The sequence below is a fragment of the Oryctolagus cuniculus genome, chromosome 10 (assembly GCF_051225735.1).
Source record: "Oryctolagus cuniculus isolate XC-2025 breed Fujian yellow rabbit chromosome 10, ASM5122573v1, whole genome shotgun sequence".
Lineage (NCBI taxonomy): Eukaryota > Metazoa > Chordata > Mammalia > Lagomorpha > Leporidae > Oryctolagus > Oryctolagus cuniculus.
In genome coordinates this window covers 115,724,098-115,743,349 of record NC_142876.1, presented here as the reverse complement: position 1 = coordinate 115,743,349, position 19,252 = coordinate 115,724,098, and the positions used below count along the sequence as shown (strand labels likewise).

Here is a 19,252-nt window from a genome sequence, read left to right as displayed (position 1 = left end):
GCTCTCTGCTATGGCCTGGTAAAGCAGTGGAAGATGGTTCAAGTCTTGGGACCCTGAACCAGCATGGGAGACCCAGGAAAAGCTTCTGGCTCCTGGCTTCAGATTGGCTCCAGCTGTTGCAGCCAACTGGGGAGTGATTCAGTGGACAGAGGTCTGTTCTTCTCTCTGCCTTTCCTTCTCTATCTGTGTAACTCTGACTTTCAAATAAATAAATAAATCTTAAAAAAAAAAGAGGACTTGAATAACACCGTGAATAAATTAGACCTAGCTTGCATTTATAGAACATTCTACTCAACAACAGCAGAATACATATTCTTCTCAGGTTTACAATTATCATTTTCCAGTATAGATTAATAAAAAAAATCCATGGGAAATTTTAAAAGGATAAAGATAACTCAAAAAGAAAGAGAAAACTTGAATAGATCCACAGCAGGAAAAGATTTGTTATTAGTAAAAAATCTCCCAACAAAGAAGCACTCATTGGTAAACTATCTCAATTATTTAAAGGAGATTTAGCAGCAGTCCTCTTCAGACTCCTCCAATGAATTCAGTGTTACCCTGATACTACAGTTAGACAAAGCAGAGAACTGAAGATCATTCCCCCTAAGAATATACATGCAAAAAATTCTGAACAAACACCAGCAAACCAAATTCCTCTTCATATTAACATGATTATACACCATGACCAAGTGGGGTTTAGTCCAGTAATGCAAAGGTGGTTCAACACACAAAAATCAATCAATGGAAGGAAACATAGTGGAATGAAGGGGGAGGGGCTGGTGCCATGGCTCACTTGGTTAATCCTCCCATATGGGTGCCGGGTTCTAGTCTTGGTTGCTCCTCTTCCAGTCCAGCTCTCTGCTATGGCCTGGGAGGGCAGTGGAGGATGGCCCAAGTGCTTGGGCCCTGCACCCCATGGGAGACCAGGAAGAAGTACCAGGCTCCTGACTTCGGATGAGTGCAGCAATGGCCGTAGTGGCCATATGGGGAGTGAATAACGGAAGGAAAACCTTTCTCTCTGTCTCTTGTCTCTCTCTCTCTCACTGTTTATAACTCTACCTGTCAAATTAAAAAAAAAAAAAAGGAGGCAAAGACTCTCCTCTAAAAAATAATAATAATAATAAAAAGAATGAAGGGGGAAACATTGTTGATCATAATTCAGGAAGAAAAATCATTTGAAAAAATCCAACACCCTTTCAGGAAAAACACTCAACAAACTCAAAAAGAAGGGAATCCCAACATAACACCATTATAAGTCATTATCAGTGGCAAAAGACTGAAAACTTTCTTAAAGATCAGCCGAAGATAAGGTCTGTTTTTGCCACTCCTATTCAACACTGTACTGCCAAATGCTAGCCACAACAATCAGGTAACAAAGGAAATTAAAAAACTTGAGACTGGAAATAAGTTGATGTGATCTAACACATGGAAAATCATTAAAGATTCCACACACCAAAAACAAAAACCAAACAGGGACCAGTATTGTGGCACAGTGGGTTAAGCTGCTGCCTGTGATGCCAATATCCTATTTGAGCAATGGTTCAAGTCCCAGCTGCTCCATTTCCAATCCACTTCTCTGCTAATGCACTTGGGAAAGCAGTATCTGATGGCCTGAGTGCTGGGACCCCTGCCACCCACATGGAAGACTTTGATGGAATTTCAGGCTCCTGATTTTGGCCAGGCCCAGCTCTGGCTGTTTCAGCAATTTGGGGGAGAAAACCAGTGGATTGAAAGGTCTTTTTCTTTTTCTCACTCTCACTCTCTAAGTTTGGCTTTCAAATAAATAAATAAGTAAATAAATAAATAAATCTTTAAAAGAAGGAGGTGGTTGGCCAGCGACAGGGCTCACTAGGCTAATCCTCTGCCTGCAGCACTGGCACCCCAGGTTCTAGTCCCGGTTGGGGCACCGGATTCTGTCCTGGTTGCTCCTCTTCCAGTCCAGCTCTCTGCTGTGGCCTGGGAGTACAGTGGAGGATGGCCCAAGTACTTGGGCCCTGCATCCGCACGGGAGACCAGGAGGAAGCACCTGGCTACTGGCTTCTGATCAGCACAGTGTGCCGGCCGCAACATGCCAGTGGAAGCGGCCACTTGGGGGGTGAACCATCGAAAGAAGGAAGACTTTTTTCTCTGTCTCTCTCTCTCTCACTGTCTCTCTCTGCCTGTAAAAAAAAAAAAAAAAAAAAAAAAAAGGAGTGGTGATATTGTGGCACAGCAAGTTAGGCTGCTGCTTGGGACACACACATCCAACACTGCAGTGCCAGGAGTAGTACCACCATCCTAGGAGGTAGTGGATGATGGCTCCAGTACTTGGGCCCACCTTTTAAGTAGATGTTGAAACAGTGCTGAGGCTCTGCCTTTCAAATAGATGAAAAGAAAGAAAGAAACATTAAAAAAAATCAGTTGCCCCCAGCATGTCTAGACATAGAATGTCTTTCTGTTTATTTGGATCTTCCTTAAAGTAACTCAGTAGTTTTTAGTGTGTATGTCTTGTACCTCCTAAGTTATTTTATTCTTTTTGATGTTATTATAAATTGTATCATTTCCTTTCCTTTGTTGCATTGTTTGAAAGACTTAATATTATTAATGGCAACACTCCCCTACAGAATCAATGCAATCTTCATCAAACCGCCACATGTTTTACAAAATGGAAAATCTGACCCAAAAATCATAGGGAGTTGTAAAGGACCCCAGATATCTATGATTACTTAAAAATAAGCATCAAAACAAGAAAGTGAGAGGACTCCCATTTCTTGATTTCTGAAGTTAATACAAAGATATAATAGTAATTAAAAGAAGTGTCGAACTGACTGAGGATGGGCATATTGATCAATGGATTAGAACTAAGAATTCAAAAATAAACAAATATATATATCTATAGCGAATTGATTTTAGACAAGGGTACAATGACGATTAAATGGGGGAATAGTCTCTTCAATAATGATGCTGGGATAACTGAATATCTACACACAAGGAAATTAAATTGGACCCTTTCTAATATCACATCATAATTAACACAAAAGGCATCAAACACCTAAATGTAAGAGCTGTAACTACAAAATGCTTACAAGAAGACATGCAGGTATGTCTTCATGCCTTTGGAATTGGCAATGTTTTTTCTTAGATATGATATCAAAAGTTAAAGCAATGAGAAAAATTGAAAAAAAAATCAGACTTCATCAAAACTAAAAACAAGCTCTTAACACCCTGGAGGCCCCATCACCAGGCTTCTCAATCAATGGAAAAGCCCAAGGAAATCCCTAGGCTGTTACAAGCCCCAGCATTCCGTGGGGCAGGGTTGCGGTCACTGACACAAAAGGATACTACACGAAGGAGGACCCGTCATAGAAGGTGTAATGCAACTTAATGGGCTTCTTGGGCACCTTCTGCTTTTGAGGGTTTCGTCTGCACTGAGCACGGTGTGGGGAAGGCTGGTGAGGGGCAGGACTGGCAGTGTGAGCACCGGAAGCCTGAAGGTGATGGGAATTCGGGACCTGTGAATCCAATTTGGGGGTCGACACTGGCTGAGAGGGTATCTTTGCCCCGTAGTTGCGGACAATTGTGGGGTAGCAGATATTCCTCCCTTTCCAGGAGGCCCGTTCAGCTTCTCTGCAGGAGAGGAGATCAATGATCAATGTATCTGTTACCTACTGGCTGCACTCACCAGGGAGCTCTCCACAGCCCTCCCTGTCACCCAAGACTCCCTTCCCCCTCCTCCCTCACCCTTAAATGTGGCACTAAAGGAAGAACTCAGACTGTTCCAGGACCTGACTGCTTTCTTGACTGTGGTGGTGAGAACTAAGGGGCAGGCCTGTGTGCAGACAGGGTCTGGGAGAACTGCAGACTTTGCTCAACCCCTAGGCCTAAGCTTTCAGAGCAAGAGAGCCTCCTTCCAGAATGTCACAGTCAGGAGGCCATCTGGGTGGCTGCCCGTGACCATGCTCTGGCCCAGTGACCCCCAGCAGACATATCTGTCTTATCTAACTGGGCTATTAAATGTGAATAGTTTTTTAAATCCCTCAGGGTTGAGGGAGGCAGGAGAGGTGCTTGTTCTCTTGTGGTACAATGCCTGCCAAATGTGTTAAGAAATGAATTCTCAGGGCACAAATGCTGCAAATAGTAAAGAGCTGCACAAAAGGGGCACTACTGGTGAGGCAGCTTATGGTGGAGGTGAAAGACCTCAGCCTGAGGCCCAGGGAGGTGAGGGAGCTCAGGCAACTCCTCATCTGCACACCTGCTTAGGGCTACCTCTGTTTTCTTATCTGCAAAATGGGCATCTGCGCTGTCTTCACGCTGTGGTTGCAGGAAGAGCATAGTGAGGTCATGGAGAGGACAGTGAGAGAGGAAGGAAGGGAACATGTATGCAGGAGGGATGCTGTCTTGAGGTCGTCATGGGAGGTAGCAGGCAGCCCCTCGCCCCTGACAGGGTTTGCACACTTCCCTGACTGCGCTTTGGGGCTCTCATTAGGGGTAAGGTTGGTGCTGAGAACCCCTGCTGCCCCAAAAGCTACTGCTCTACTGCTCACATGTGGCAACACAACTCCTGCAGCTTCTCCCTGGCCTCGGGGCAGGGATCTCTGAACTCCACACTGTCAGGAGATGCTGCTGCTCCTTGAGGAAGTGAAGTGAAGATATCTTTTACGGATTTGGACTTGCCTGCAACTGGAGATGAAGAGGTTAGAGAGGGGTTACAGAAAATGGTTTCTCAAAACGTCCTGCTCACTGGTGGCAGGGGCCAGGAAGAGCCCAGGAGCAGCATCCCCTGAGCATCACAGTAACCTGGCAGAGTGGGGGGACCGGTGCTCCTCAGGGACAGGAATCGGGGGCTGGCCACTTGCAGAACAGACATCACACTGCAAGTCAACCCTGAAGGGCATGTCAGGGACCGGCTAGTGCAGAGGGGTGAGATGGTCAGGGAGTGAAAAGAAGGAATAACATGACAGCCACCTAAGTGGTGGCCAGATTGGGGCACACTGAGACCCCACACAACTACACCCCCTTTTACCAGAAGGAGAGTGAGGCCCAAGGAATGTGCATCATGAGGCCAGCCAGGACAGGGCTAGGAAACATCCACGCTTCTCAACCTCCAGCCTTACCTGCAGCATCTGTGGGAATCAAAGGGACAGTCTGAGTGCTGCCACCTGCCCTCCCCCTCCCTCCGCACCTTTGCCAGCACCATTCTCCCCTCCCTACCCTGGCCATCCTCCCAGCCCACCAGGGAGGTCTGCTCTCCACAGCCCTGGCTCCTCTGCTCCGCCCTGAAGCTGCTAGTTGCACACTTGCTGTCCTGTTAGCTCCCATCTGCCGCCATCCTGTCCCATGAGTGTGCCTTCCCTCTGTTTGCTGCCCTCACACACTAGTCCCATCAGGGACACACAAACAAGTCTGTTCATTTTGGCATACAGATACCTCTGTTCAGATCTGAGGTGCCCCACTTGTGTGGGACTGGACCAGGTGTCCCTAAACAGATGGGTTGGGGTTGGGATCCTCTAGAGGAGGGAACATGGAGGTTGGGTGGGGGGTGTGGTGCCAGGGGAGGGGAACTGCTTTTCAGGGAATGGAGGACATGGTCGCATTCAAATGGTGAGACCATGCAGCAGTGGGAGCTCCATGACTGCTCTGAGACAATCTGCATCCCTCACTGCTGGGTCTCCAGCCAGGGCAGCTGTCTTGGATCTTTGGACCAGAAAATCAAATATAATCACCCAACAACCTACAGATGCTACACAGCAAACTACTCATCTTCTATCCCACCTGCCTGTACTTCTAAAGGAGGGTCACAAAGTCTTGCTGGAAACCATTTTCACCTATTTTCTTTTTGGTTTCCTTTCCAGTTGAGAGGCAAAAGCTCAGACAGGCTGTGGAAGGCTGGTAAGTCAGCTGGTAGGGAGAGTTCACTCCAATTGTAGAGAAGTTCATGGGGGACTCTGCAGAGGAAGACACAGTGATTCTTCTTTCCATTTTTCAAGTGTAATTTTAATTTTGGAAAAGATTTTTATTTAAAAAAGTTTATATGAACAGGAAGAGTGACAGAAATTTATATATATATATATATATACACACACACATACATACATACATAAAGTGGGGGGAGAGAGAGGTCTGCTGATTCACTCCTCAGATGGCTGCAATGGGCAGGGCTGTAAATGCCCTCTTTTGACAGAACAACCAGATTCAAGAAGAGTCTTCTCAAAGCACAGGCAGAGGATTAGGTAAATTAAGGATAATGTTTAAAATTCTCCTCTATAGTCTCTCCTCCCTCCCCATTTCTCAAGAAGGAAGTGACATCAGAACAGGGACAAAACATGACAGTATTCCTATAACTGCTGATGTAACTGCTTTACTAGGTTGAGAGAATAAACCTAGAAGGAAATTAGAGTCATCTTTTTCCCTCACCCAAGTCACAGAAATCACATGGTCCTTTATCAATATATCAGTCTCCTGTAGAATCACATCATGTTGTGGAGAATCATTTGATATCTGATGACTTAAAAATTAAAATTCAGGGGCAGGCACTGTGTGGCTCAGCAGACTAAGCTTTCGCCTAGGAGGATGGCATCCCACATGGAGCACCAGATTGAGTGCCAGAAACTCTGCTTCAGATCCAGCTCCTTGCTAATGAGCTTGGGAAAGCAGCAAAAGATGGCCCAAGTGCTTGGGCTCCTGACACCCAAATGGGAGACCCTGATGGAGTTCCAGACTCCTAGCTTCAGGCTGGGAAGCCTATGCTTTTGCGGCCCTTTGGGAAGTGAACCAGCATATAGAAGATTGCATTCTCTGTCTCTCCTTCTCTCTACACTCTGCCTTTTAGATAATTAAAAAAAAATTAAAATTTTGCACCTTCAGCACAGTGGAAAATCTTCATTATTCTTACATAAATCTTACCAGGTGATTTTCTTATTCTTCCCTCAAATGTAGACATTTCACTGTTTAGACATCAAACCACTGTTAGTAAATGTTGAGCAATTCACTTATAATAGATCGAATTCAGAAAGAAGGTGGTAAATCTGATCTCATGAATAGATAAAGTCTAAAAATAGACTCCACACTAGATGTCAAAATATAAAAACAATCACCTTTGCTAATGACCCAAACACTGAAATTAGAACAATTTTCCATATATCTAACAGCAAAAATGACAAGAACTAATAAAGGTCAGTACTGACAGAAATGGACTAAAACCTGTCAACCATGCTGGTGTAGAGAAAATCCACAAAGAAAGTGTTTTTAGCAAGAAGACTTGTACATACATGGAGACCCTCTGCCTCAATAATCCTTCCCCTGGGAGATTAATCTTAATAACTAATACAACAGAAGTGACATGTACAAAGTTGCATATTACACTAACATCAAAAACCATGGAAACCTAAGCAATTAGGTAAATTCAGAACTTGAAAACTAGAAGGAGTTTACATCCACTTAAAATGACAATTACTTAAAGTATATAGCCACATTGTAGTGAGTAAAAGAAACAGAAAATTCACAGTACTGAAAAAACATAAACACATGCAGGAGTACAAGAACCATAAAGCAAAGTATAAAAGTGAAGATAGTTTCTGTTTACATAAAGATGCTAAGATCATTTGTTTTCTTTAGGGTGAGTTTTTTAATGTTTTATTTAATGATATTTCTGTCAGCTAAAAATAAAGGCATAGTCAAGTTTTATTTGGTGAGAAGGCAGGAGTAGTAGGTACAGGACAGGAGAAAAAGCTGGAAATGGACTTCTTACTTCAGAAATTGCACTATAGCACAGGATATACTCTGGCTACAGTTTCAAGAGAAACAGCAGCTTTGGTCTACCTCACACAGAAGATAGTCCTGGAAAATACAAGTTATGCAAGAGAAATCATGAGTTTGAGTCTTCTTTTTACTGCCCTGAGAGAGTTATCTAATTAAAATCCTTCTGGGATGATGAGTGCTTCTCCCAGAGAAAAGGGTTACTCCTTAATTTGTATTCTGCTATTGTCATTTTTTGTCAAGCTCTAGGCTTGCTTAGAGAGAGGAGTGTGGACACCAGAAGTGCCAACAGTGGGAGAGATTTCTGGGCGGTGGGATGGAGAGGGGGCTAAGCTCTCCATCTCAGCTCTCCACTGGTGCAGCAGGAAGCAGAAATCATCCAATGGCTTCCAGAGTTCAGCTCCACTCTTCCCACCAAGAGGAGACCTTCACTAGACAAATCACAACCCAAGGGATGCCCAAAATCTCCACACATGGAGGTGGGAGCTGTCTTCCGGAGAGGACACTTAAATACTACAGACACAGTGCCAATGGGGAGCACCACTTTCCCTTTTAAGCACTAAGACACAACACAGTCCTCCCTCAGTAATTGCATAGTTTGGTTCTAAGACTCATACCTAGACACCAAACTTCTATAAAATTGCATAATTTTGCACAGAACCTACACAAACCCCATCCACATACTTTAAATCGTCTGTAGATTACTTATAATATCTAATATAAGTATTGAGTAGGAAATAATGACAAGGGAAAAGAGTCTGTACATGTTTAGCACAGACACAATTCTTTTTTTTAAGATTTATTTTGTTTATTTGAGAGGCAGAGTTATACACACACACACACACAGAGAGAGAGAGAGAGGGAGAGAATCTTCCGTCCACTGATTTACTCCCCAAATGGCTGCGACCGCCAGAGATGTGCCAATCCAAAGCCAGGAGCCAGGAGCTTCCTCCAGGTCTTCCATGTGGGTGCAAAAGCCCAGGTATTTGGGCCGTTACCACTGCTTTCCCAGTAGCATCAGTGGAGAGGTGGATCAGAAGAGGAAAAGCCAGAACTCACACTGGCATCCATATGGGATGCTGGCACTACAGGTGACGGCTTTTCCCACTATACCACAGTGCTGGCCCTGTCAATGCTTTCTCCAATATTTTTCATCTGCAATTGGTTGACTGTGCAGATGTGGAACCCGAGGACATGAAGGGCCAACTGTATGCAGGTGTAAGAGTACCACGGTCAGGTTTGAGGGGCCTATGGGTTGCGCTGGGCTTCTCGTGATATCTCAGACTCTCATACACAAGTGTCACCTCACTAAGTAGCTGTGCGCCAAAGCTCTGAAGCAGAATGCAAAGTATGGAGCTCAGCATTTGCTGATCACCTTCTACACAAATCGGTGCAGCACACTGCAGAACGTGTGGAATCAGCACTGGCCTATCCAGCACAAATGGACACAGAACAAATCCCTGTAACACAGAGACCTCATTTCATGCTAAAAGCTGGAGTTGGCATGGTGGGGGTGGAAGGGAGGAGGGGAGAAAAGTGGAAAAAAGGAGGGGGAATGTTTGGAACTTCATCTTAGAAAAGTAAAACAAAATTTATCAAAATAACCTTCTTTTATCTTGTATAAGAGGTCTTCAAAGGGTTCATGTAATATGTGCATTATCCTCCAGTTCCATTTTTCCAACAAATTTTTGCAGTCTCCTTGTATTTAACAAAAATTAGTCATTATTATAAATATAGACTGATTTTCATAAAAGGAAAAAACTACTGGATTGTCCTTTTCCCTGAATGACTGTATGATAGTAATAGCCATGAATACTTTGATGTTTGTTTGCAAAAGTGTTTAAGAGCTTTATCACCATTTATTAATTCTTTGATACTCCAGAAATCCTTTCTCCTTGCGTTTTTTTTTTTTTTTTTGACAGGCAGAGTGGATAGTGAGAGAGAGAGACAGAGAGAAAGGTCTTCCTTTTGCTGTTGGTTCACCCTCCAGTGGCTGCCGCGGCCGGCGCGCTGCAGCTGGTACACCATGCTGATCTGAAGGCAGGAGCCAGGTGCTTCTCCTGGTCTCCCATGGGGTGCAGGGCCCAAGTACTTGGGCCATCCTCCACTGCCTTCTCGGGCCACAGCAGAGAGCTGGCCTGGAAAAGGGGCAACCGGGACAGAATCCGGCGCCCCAACCGGGACTAGAACCCGGTGTGCCAGCACCGCTAGGTAGAGGATTAGCCTAGTGAGCCACAGCACCAGCTTCTCCTTGGGGTCTTTATCCTGGATGATCTTCCCTTCCTTGGAAGTTAACTGGTTTCAGCCCCTGTCTCAGACATCAGTGGCTTTACATGGGAATCCAGCAGCTCTCCAACTTCACCTTCACAGGCTCCCCAAGACCTTCAGTTTTTCTATGCAACCTACTTGCACTGTATGTATGTGCTCATTGGTCATCACAAGGAGCCTGAGAAAGATACTGAATTGGTGGACAAAGAGAGATGCTAACTGGGGAACTGATTTTACAGGTGAGGGCCAATGGTTATGGAATATGAATATTTTAAGCACTCTCATAAAATCTTCTAACAATGAGTAGTTTTAGACATTCAAAGTGAATACTTGTATATGTATCAAGCTGATGATTCAAAGTATTACAGACAGAAGAATAAAGAGAAAAGAAAAAGAAAATTTGAGTTAAGAAGTTGACTAGGAATCTGGACATTTCTTAAAACAAGACATATAAATGTCCAACAACATGAGGCCAGGACTAGAACTGGCACCCATATGGGATGCCGGCGCTGTAGGCGGAGGATTAACCTAGTGTGCACGGCGCTGGCCCCTTGATTCAATTTCTAAGAATTATTTGAAGCACCCTCATGTTACATAACCTCACTTGTATGTGGGGGTCTAAAAAAGTCGAACTTAGGGGCGGCACTGTGGCGCAGCAGCTTAAACACCCAGCCTGCCGCACCAGCATCACATGGGCACTGGTTCGAGTCCTGGCTGTTCTACTTCCAATCCTGCTCTCTGATATGGCCTGGGAAAGCAGTAGAGGATGGCCCAGGTCCTTGGGCCCCTGCACCTGCATGGGAGACCCGGAAGAAGCTCCTGGTTCCTGGCTTCAGATCAGCTCAGCAGCTCAGCTCTGGACGTTGTGGTCATTTGGGGAGTGAGCCAGCGGATGGAAGACCTTTCTCTTTCTCTCTCTCTCTCTCTCTCTCTCTCTCTCTCTGGCTTTACCTCTCTGTAACTCAGTCTTTAAAAAAAATAAATCTTTAAAAAATTAAAAATAAAAAAGTTGAACTCAAACTCATAGAAACAGAAAGTAGCCGGCGCCGTGGCTCAATAGGCTAATCCTCCACCTTGCGGCGCCGGCACACCGGGTTCTAGTCCCGGTTGGGGCGTCGGATTCTGTCCTGGTTGCCCCTTTTCCAGGCCAGATCTCTGCTGTGGCCCAGGAGTGCAGTGGAGGATGGCCCAAGTACTTGGGCCCTGCACCCGCATGGGAGACCAGGAGAAGCACCTGGCTCCTGGCTTCGGATCAGCACGATGCGCCGGCCGCAGCACGCTGGCCGCGGCAGTCATTGGAGGGTGAACCAACGGCAAGAGGAAGACCTTTCTCTCTGACTCTCTCTCTCTCTCTCACTGTCCACTCTACCTGTCAAAAAAAAAAAAAAAGAAACAAAAAAAAAAAAAAAAAGAAACAGAAAGTACAATGGTGGTTGCCAGATAGGAAACAGATAGGAAAATGGGGAGATTATGGTCAAAGGGTACAAACTATCAGTTATAAGATGAGGAAGTTCTAGAGATCAAACAGATAGATGGTGACAATGGTTAATATTACTGTATTGGGGCTTGCACTGTGGCATAGTAGGCTAAGCCTCCGCCTGCAGCTATGGTATCCCATATAGGCATTGATTAGTGTTCTGGCTGCTCATCTGATCCAACACCTTGCTATGGCCTGGGAAAGCAGTGGAAGATGGGCCAACTGGTTAGGTCCTTGCACCCACGTGGAAGACCTGGAAGAAGCTCCTGGCTCCTGGCTTTGGATCAGCCCATCTCTGGCCACTGGAGCCATTTGAGGATTGAACCAGTGGATGGAAGATCTTTCTCTCAGTCTCTCCCTTTATCTCTCTGTAACTCTAACCCTCAAATAAATAAAAATCTATCTATCTATCTATCTACTGCATTATATATGTGAAAATTGCTAAGATGTTAGGTCCTTAGTATTCTGCATGCCACACTTTCCCACAAAGTTAACTATGTGAAAAACCTAAGAAATAAAGCAATACAGATCTGACTGAACTGTTATCTCCAAGATCCTACCCTCATTCCTTTCTCCAGAGATCACTCCATCAAATTTTTCTCTGCATGATTTTGTATTTCAATTTTATATAATGTACTAATAAACAATGTATTATTACTCTACATGCTTTCAAATTTCCATGACTTACTTTTTTTTTCTTTTGATTAATCATATTTTGAGATTTGTCCATACTGAAATGTCTGCTTTAGTGGCTCACTCATTTCTACTGATCATTATGTCCCACTATCTAAATAGACCATAATTATTTTTCTCCTGCTGGTAGACATTTAGATTGTTTCCAATTTTTTTGCTATCCCAAACAAGTCCACAATCAATATACTCAGAAAGCTTCTTGCACACGTGTGAGGGTCTCTCCAGCAGTGTGACTCTTATTGTAGCCTGTGGACTAGGACTGACCAGCACAGGACTTAACCAGGTGAGTACAAACACTGAGACAAGCTTTGAGAAGCCTTTGTAACAATCCGACTATGCTGCAGCATTTCTGCCATGTGTTTATAAAAGGGTCAGTCCATAACAGACTGGATATTTAAAAATTAGTCCTTCATTGCAGATAGTTTGAGAAGGACAGCACTAGGGAATGGTCTAGAAGATGGGGTGCTGGGTTGTAAGGTGTAGACATCTCCCAGCAAACAGATACTCCTTATCCTCTTCTTCACAGGAGTCACACCAATCTCTCTACTTACCGGTAGCATTTGGCAATCCCTGTTACTCCATGGCCACCTCAATTCAGGGAAACGTCAACTTTCAAACCAACCAGGAGTTTTACCTTTCCATGGCATTGCTGTTGGTATTGTTTGTACTTTTCACTTAAGGGCTAAAGCTTGAGTACTCACCTTTACCCATCTGTCCCTTGCTGTAGCCGCCTCTCTTGACTATGCCGATCATGTAGTTGAAGGCCATCTCCTTGGCGTTGAGATGGAGCAGCTGACTGGCCTCTACAAAGCGCCTGGGGATGTCCAGAGGATTGGCACCAACTAAAGGAATGATTGAAGGCAAAATAGTTTCCCCTCAGCACAAGGCTGATGTTTCCAGAAAACTACCTCTGTAAACAGCCCAGGAAATAAAAGAAGAGAGAAAATCTATTCCTAGGATCAGCAATTGTGAGGGGTTCCTAATAAGAGTCTCGAGCTATCAAGATCCATTAGGAGGCACTTTGGATCCTGCCCCCTTACATGTCTTTTCCCTACACATAGCTTCCTAGTATCAGAAAGGATGCAGCACTGGGAAGGCTCAATTAATGACACTGCTCCAGCACTGATACTGGAGGATGCTTTCACACTGGAGGCAGCCTGGTTCTCCTCACTTCCCCCAATTCTGGCTCTACTTGTCTCTGTCTGGCTACCTGTCAAATGAACCACTAGATTCTCAAGTGTCACATATTACCCCCTCCTGGGTACTATCTCTCTCCATGTCTGCATCATAAACCAAAAATTACTCAGAAGAGCCTCTGACCTCACACTATTCCCACTGCTGTCCTTCCAATCCAGCCTGGAATGGGAGGAGAATTGCAGGACCAGAGGGATGGCAGGATAATGCTCCAAAACGCTTGGGAACAGTGGTGTTTCAGGTTTTAGATTTTAGAACATTTGTATACATATAGTGAGATATCTTGGGGATGGAATACAAGTCCAAACATGAAGTTGATTTGTGTTTCATATACATGTTCTACACGTGGCCTGAATGTAATCTGAAATCATATTTTTAGGGCACCTGTGATTTGACTATCATCCCTTACATGAGGTCAAGAATGGAATTTTCCTCTTGTGGAATCATGTTGATGTTCAAAAAGTTTCAGATGTTGGTGCATTTTAAATTTCGGATAAAGGACACTCAACCTGCACCTGCCTGTGGTAGGTACATGGGATACACACAGGCACCTGAGCCAGAAATTGGGGAGAGTCTGGGGAGTTGGCCTTACCAGATGCAGACTCTTCCATGACCTTCATCTTCAGAGTGAGGAGCTCTGTCAGCACGTGAATGGACTGCTGATGAAACTTGTCCAGGGTCTCCTGGATGCTGGGCCTCGGATGGGCCTGGCTGGGAGAGGAGATGGAGTGCTTGACTGCCGCAGTGACCACTGGCAGTATTGGCGGCAGTGTCCGTGGTGGCGGTTTCTTCGGGGTGACAACAGGCACAGGGATTGGTTCTACAAGCACCACAGGTGGGGGACCAAAACTGACTTCCAGGCCCAGTATGTTGGATGGGGTGGGCACTGTCGGGTCTGTGATGAGTTCCTCCCAAGTGAACTCAAAGATGTTTCTGATGCCCTTTGGTACAGCAATGCCCTCTTTCCTGCAGTGTATCAGGAGTCTGGAGACGTGGGCCAGCAGCCTGGGGGCTGTGGCAGTGTAATGCTGGTACACTTCTTGGTTACTCTTAAAATCGCTCATGGTGTCTAAGCACCAACACTGCTAGGTGATACTGTGTGACAGAGACTTGAGGTATACAGAGTCAGAGCGCTCTGACAGGTGGTAGTGAGCCAATGTCCTTATTTACAGAGAAGCCATGGAGACACACGGAATGAAGTACCAGAACGGCCCTTACAGGTCACTGAGTCAACAGTTCTTATCTGGGAAGGTAAGACAACATTTGGTCAGTCTCCCCATGGTAGGGTAAGAGCATGATCCCTCTCCCTTATCTTCCCATAGGCACCACCAGGGAGACCCACATTAGTGAGTCACTTTGGGAAGGGCCTGGTGAAAAGGTTCTAGAAAAGCTCCAGGGACATTCACACAAACTGGGTACTGATGGGAGGACCCCAGAGGGACCAGAGGAATGGAAGGGCTGGGAAAGGAAAGGTTCTACTGCATATTTTGTAGTCAGAGATCCCAGGATGGAAGATCTGCTCGTGGTGTATTGAGGAAAATCTGCAAAAACAGGAGTTTCACTGGCTCCACCTCTGGAGGTAGAGTGCCACACAAGTCCCTGGCGGCAATTCCAGGACAGACATGGGATGTGCCATCCAAAGGCAGACAGGAAAACAGAATACAGTTTCATAGTTAAAACACTACTGTAATTGACCTTATTTCATAAAATCAAAGACATCATCAATTGACAGACGTGCCATCTTACAAGAAAGAAAACAATGAATGGAAGCTGCCTTTGACTATGAGAAGTATTACAAATTCAGAATGGTTAACATGTGAAAAATGCATACCTTAAAATCACTGGACAGGAGGGAGGCACCAAGATGGTGAAATAGGAGGGAGCTTAGTGCTCTTGTCTAGGGTAAGATAGTTTAAAAAAACGTGGAGATAGTACAATCTCAGGGAAGAGTTAGGGAGAAAATTGCAGAATAAATTCCATGTGAATTAGAGGAACACTGTGGATCTATGCAGAGGGAGTGGAAACACACAACTCAGGACCCCAGCAGCCGAGAGACTCAGCACCAGCTTTGGAGAGAAGTGAGACCAGACTGCAGCAGTCCAAGCCACTGATGATAAAGCTGAGGGAAGAGCCTAGCACAAGTCTAGCCTGCAGCCCTGAGGGTGACAGTATATCTGTAAACCTAGAGGGAAGAAGGGGGGCACATTTCTCTCTCCCTGACTACCCAGTTGATGTACTATAACTAGCTGAGAGCAGGCTGGTGCCATTTTGGACATATGTAACATCTGTGCTAGCTCCTGTCCACGTGCCCAGCAACCAGCTAAGAGGAGACCCCTGAGTCTGCCTGGGAGAATTGACAAGGGGCTGAGTGCTCATGACTGTGGGAGTCTTGTGTGCTGGGAGTGTGAAAACAGTGTGGCTACATGGGAGGGCACAGGGTGTGGCTGGCCTTTGGGCACTTGCTGTGGGTGGCTTCATACTGTTGGGGCTCCCTGATTCCCTGGTGATGGTCGTTGCTGCAGGATCTGTGCTCTCACTGAGGACTGCATGGATCCCTTGTGTGGTTCTTGTGGAAGTAAGGATGAATATTGTACCCACTGGGGCCAGCGCCCAGGCGTTGGTATCCTTGGAGGAGAGGAGGTGAGTATGAGACTATGTAAACAGAGCTGAACAAAACCTCCCCTCCGATTAAAAGAGAGAAAGAGAGAGAGAAGAAAGAGAGGCTTATCATGCCCAATTTGGGAGTCACCTTGGATAAACCCCCGAGCACTAAACAGAGCTCCCTGGCCACACCCAGCACACGCCTCAGGATAATCACTGAAAGAGCAGACACTCCACTAATCCACAGAGGCAGAGTCCAAAGATAAAAGTCATCACAGGGAAAAAAATAAACCAACAAGTATCTCCATAAATACCTGCAAATAAAAGCAGCAATTCAAGAAACAAGAATAAGGAAGATAACATGATTCCCCCAAAGGAACACAACAACACTTCAATACTAGAATGTGAAAATGAAGAGATTGATGAAATGCCAAAAATGAAATTCAAAAAATTGATCATAGGATTACTTGAAGTAATCATAAGCAAATCCATGAACTAAAGAAATCCATACATGACATGAAAAAAATTTTTCACATGAAATTGAGATTTTAAATACAAATCAAAAGGAAATATTGGAAATGAAGAATTCAATAGAACAAATAAGAAATGCAATGGAAAGCCTTAAAAACAGAATTGGTGAGGTTGAAGAAATAATACCTAAGTTAGAAGCCAAATCTCAGAAAATTTTACAGTCAGAAAAAAGAAAAAAGAAGAAGAAGAAGAAGAAGAAGAAGAAGAAGAAGAAGAAGAAGAAGAAGAAGAAGAAGAAGTAATTAGAAAACTGAAAAACAGTGTTAGAGATTCATGGGATACTATCAAATGTACTGGTTTTAGGAGTCATGAAGGTATGAAAAGAGAGAATGGATCAGAAGGCCTTGTTAGTGAAATAATTACAGAAAACCTCCCTAATTTGGAGAGAGAAAAAGTACATCCAAGTACAGGAGCACATAGAACTCCTAAACTCCTAACAGACATGACCAGAAAAGATCTTCACCATGACATATTGTAGTCAAATTCTCCACAGTAAAACATAAAGAAAAGATTCTAAAATGTGTACGAGAGAAATGCCAAATCACTTTCAGAGGCTCTCCAATTAGATTCACAGCTGACTTCTCATCAGAAACCCTACAAGCTAGGAGAGAATGGCAAGATACAGACCAAGTCTTAAGAGAAAAAGACTGTCAACCCAGAATACTATCCCCTGCAAAGCTCTCATTTATGAACAAAGGTGAAATAAAGATCTTTCAAAACAAAGAGAAATTGAAGGAATTTGTCACCACTCTTCTAGCCTTACAAAAGATGCTTAAGAAAATCTCCCAGTCAAAGTACAAAGGAAATCCAAAGTAAAGAGGAATATTTATGAAAAAACAGCAGGGCTGAGTCATTACTTATCAATAGTCACCATGAATGTAAATGGCCTCAGCTCCCCAGTTAAAAGATACAGACTGGTTAAAGGGAAAAAAAATCTATTTGCTGCCTACAAGCAACACATCTCACCAACAAAGATAGATGAAGACTGAAAGTGAAAGGATAGAAAATGATATTCCATGCTAACAGAAACCAAAAAAGAGCTGGTGGAGTCACCCTAATATCAGACAAAATGGACTTTAACAGAAAAACTGTTAAAAGAGATGAAGAAGGGTACCATGCAATGATTAAGGGATCAATTCAACAGTAAGATGTGACTATAATAAATGTATCCACACCTAATTAAAGGGCACCTGGGTACTTAAAAGAAATGTTAACGGATCTAAAGGGAGACATAGACTCAAATATAATAGCAATGGGGGACTTCAGTACCTCACTTTCAGCCATGAACAGATTAACCAGACAAAAAATCAGCAAGGAAACAACAGTTAATCGACACTATAAACTATATGGAACTTATGGATATCTACAGAACTTGCATCCTATATTTGCAGAACATACATTCTACTCACCACTGAATGGAACTTTCTCTAGGATAGACCACAGTCCAGGCCATAAAGCAAATATCAGCAAATTAAAAAAGAACATTGAAATCAAATCAGGCATTTTTACTGACCACAATGGAATGAAGCTGGAAATCAACAACTCAAGAATCTCTAGGAAATACGCAAACACATGAAGACTAAACAATATGCTCCTGAATAAACAGTGCGTCATAGAAGAAATCAAGAGAGAAATCAAAAAAATTGTTGAGGAACAGTTTTTCAATACTATTTGTTAAACTCTTAGTATAATCTTCTGTATATAAAATTAGTTGAAAATAGACCTTAGTAAAAAATAAGAATGGGAATAGGAGAGGGAGGAAGAAGAAAGGTGGAAATGGGGGAGGAACGGTGGGTATGATGGAAAGAATCACTATCACTGTGTTCCTAAAATTGTAATTATGAAATGCATGAATTTGTATACTTTAAATAAAAAGTTTCTGGAGGGGAGAAAAGTTAAAAAAAATCAATGAACAATAATAGATACTTTCCCACTTTGCAGGAAGGCTTGAGGGTTCTGAGTGCTCATGAGATGGGCACTTGTGGAAGTGGGTGGGTTCAGCAGAACATACTAATGTCTGGGTCAGCTGAGTAGCAATGGATACCACGGTGCTTTTTACCATAATGGATTTCTAAATTATGCTTTCTTCTTATATCACTGATTGAAAAGAGGGAGCATAAAGAAAAATGGAATGGGCCCAAAAATGGCAAGAAAAATCTGCAAACACAATTCCAGAGTTTTGAAGCCAGATCTCAGAATTTCATTCATCTGCTCCAAACAAGCCCCACAGTAACATTTCCTTGAATACATCCACCTGAAATACATTTACACAACTATAAATCACTTATTCATCTCATACTAAATAAAAGTGGTGGCTAAAAGAAATTATGGAATCCAGACACCTAGGAAAGGCTGATTTCATGGAAGCTCAGCACAGAGGGGTCCTCAGATGGCCTGTGTCAGCACCTCAATGCAGTTGGGATGAACTGTCCCTGTTGTCTGGTTCAGTGGTCCCAGTTGGCACACTTGCCATACTACTGTCCATTGACAGCAGAGGAAGGGCACCTGCTGGCATCTTCTGACCATTCATGTCAGTGACTGCAGCCATTTGGTCGTGACGTTGCTCACCTTCCTCCTGACATCACTCCTGCACCACATGCATGGAACCTCCTCCACCCTGGCAGTCCTTACTCTTTTCCTTTCCAAACCTCATCCTCTGAAGCCTGCTTGAGTTTTCCCTTGCAGGACAAGTTCCTGGGATACACCCGTGTTCACGGAACAGTTCCTCAGGCAAGAGCCCATGCACCCACCTTG

At 44.0% G+C, this 19,252-nt stretch overlaps 1 protein-coding gene across 1 annotated transcript in view; it reads right to left on the bottom strand.

Moving 5' to 3' along the window:
• Positions 1–14,603, bottom strand: part of LOC100337897 (uncharacterized protein C3orf20) — a 42,225-nt gene extending 27,622 nt beyond the window's left edge. The window contains exons 1-5 of the mRNA XM_070051051.2: positions 13,959–14,603; positions 12,874–13,014; positions 5,805–5,924; positions 4,524–4,653; positions 3,322–3,606 (exon numbers count right to left, since the gene is read on the bottom strand). Coding sequence (XP_069907152.2) covers positions 3,322–3,606; positions 4,524–4,653; positions 5,805–5,924; positions 12,874–13,014; positions 13,959–14,430 — 1,148 coding nt within the window. The 5' untranslated portion in view covers positions 14,431–14,603. The remainder of the gene's footprint in view (positions 1–3,321; positions 3,607–4,523; positions 4,654–5,804; positions 5,925–12,873; positions 13,015–13,958) is intronic.
• Between the last annotated feature and the right edge of the window lie 4,649 nt (positions 14,604–19,252).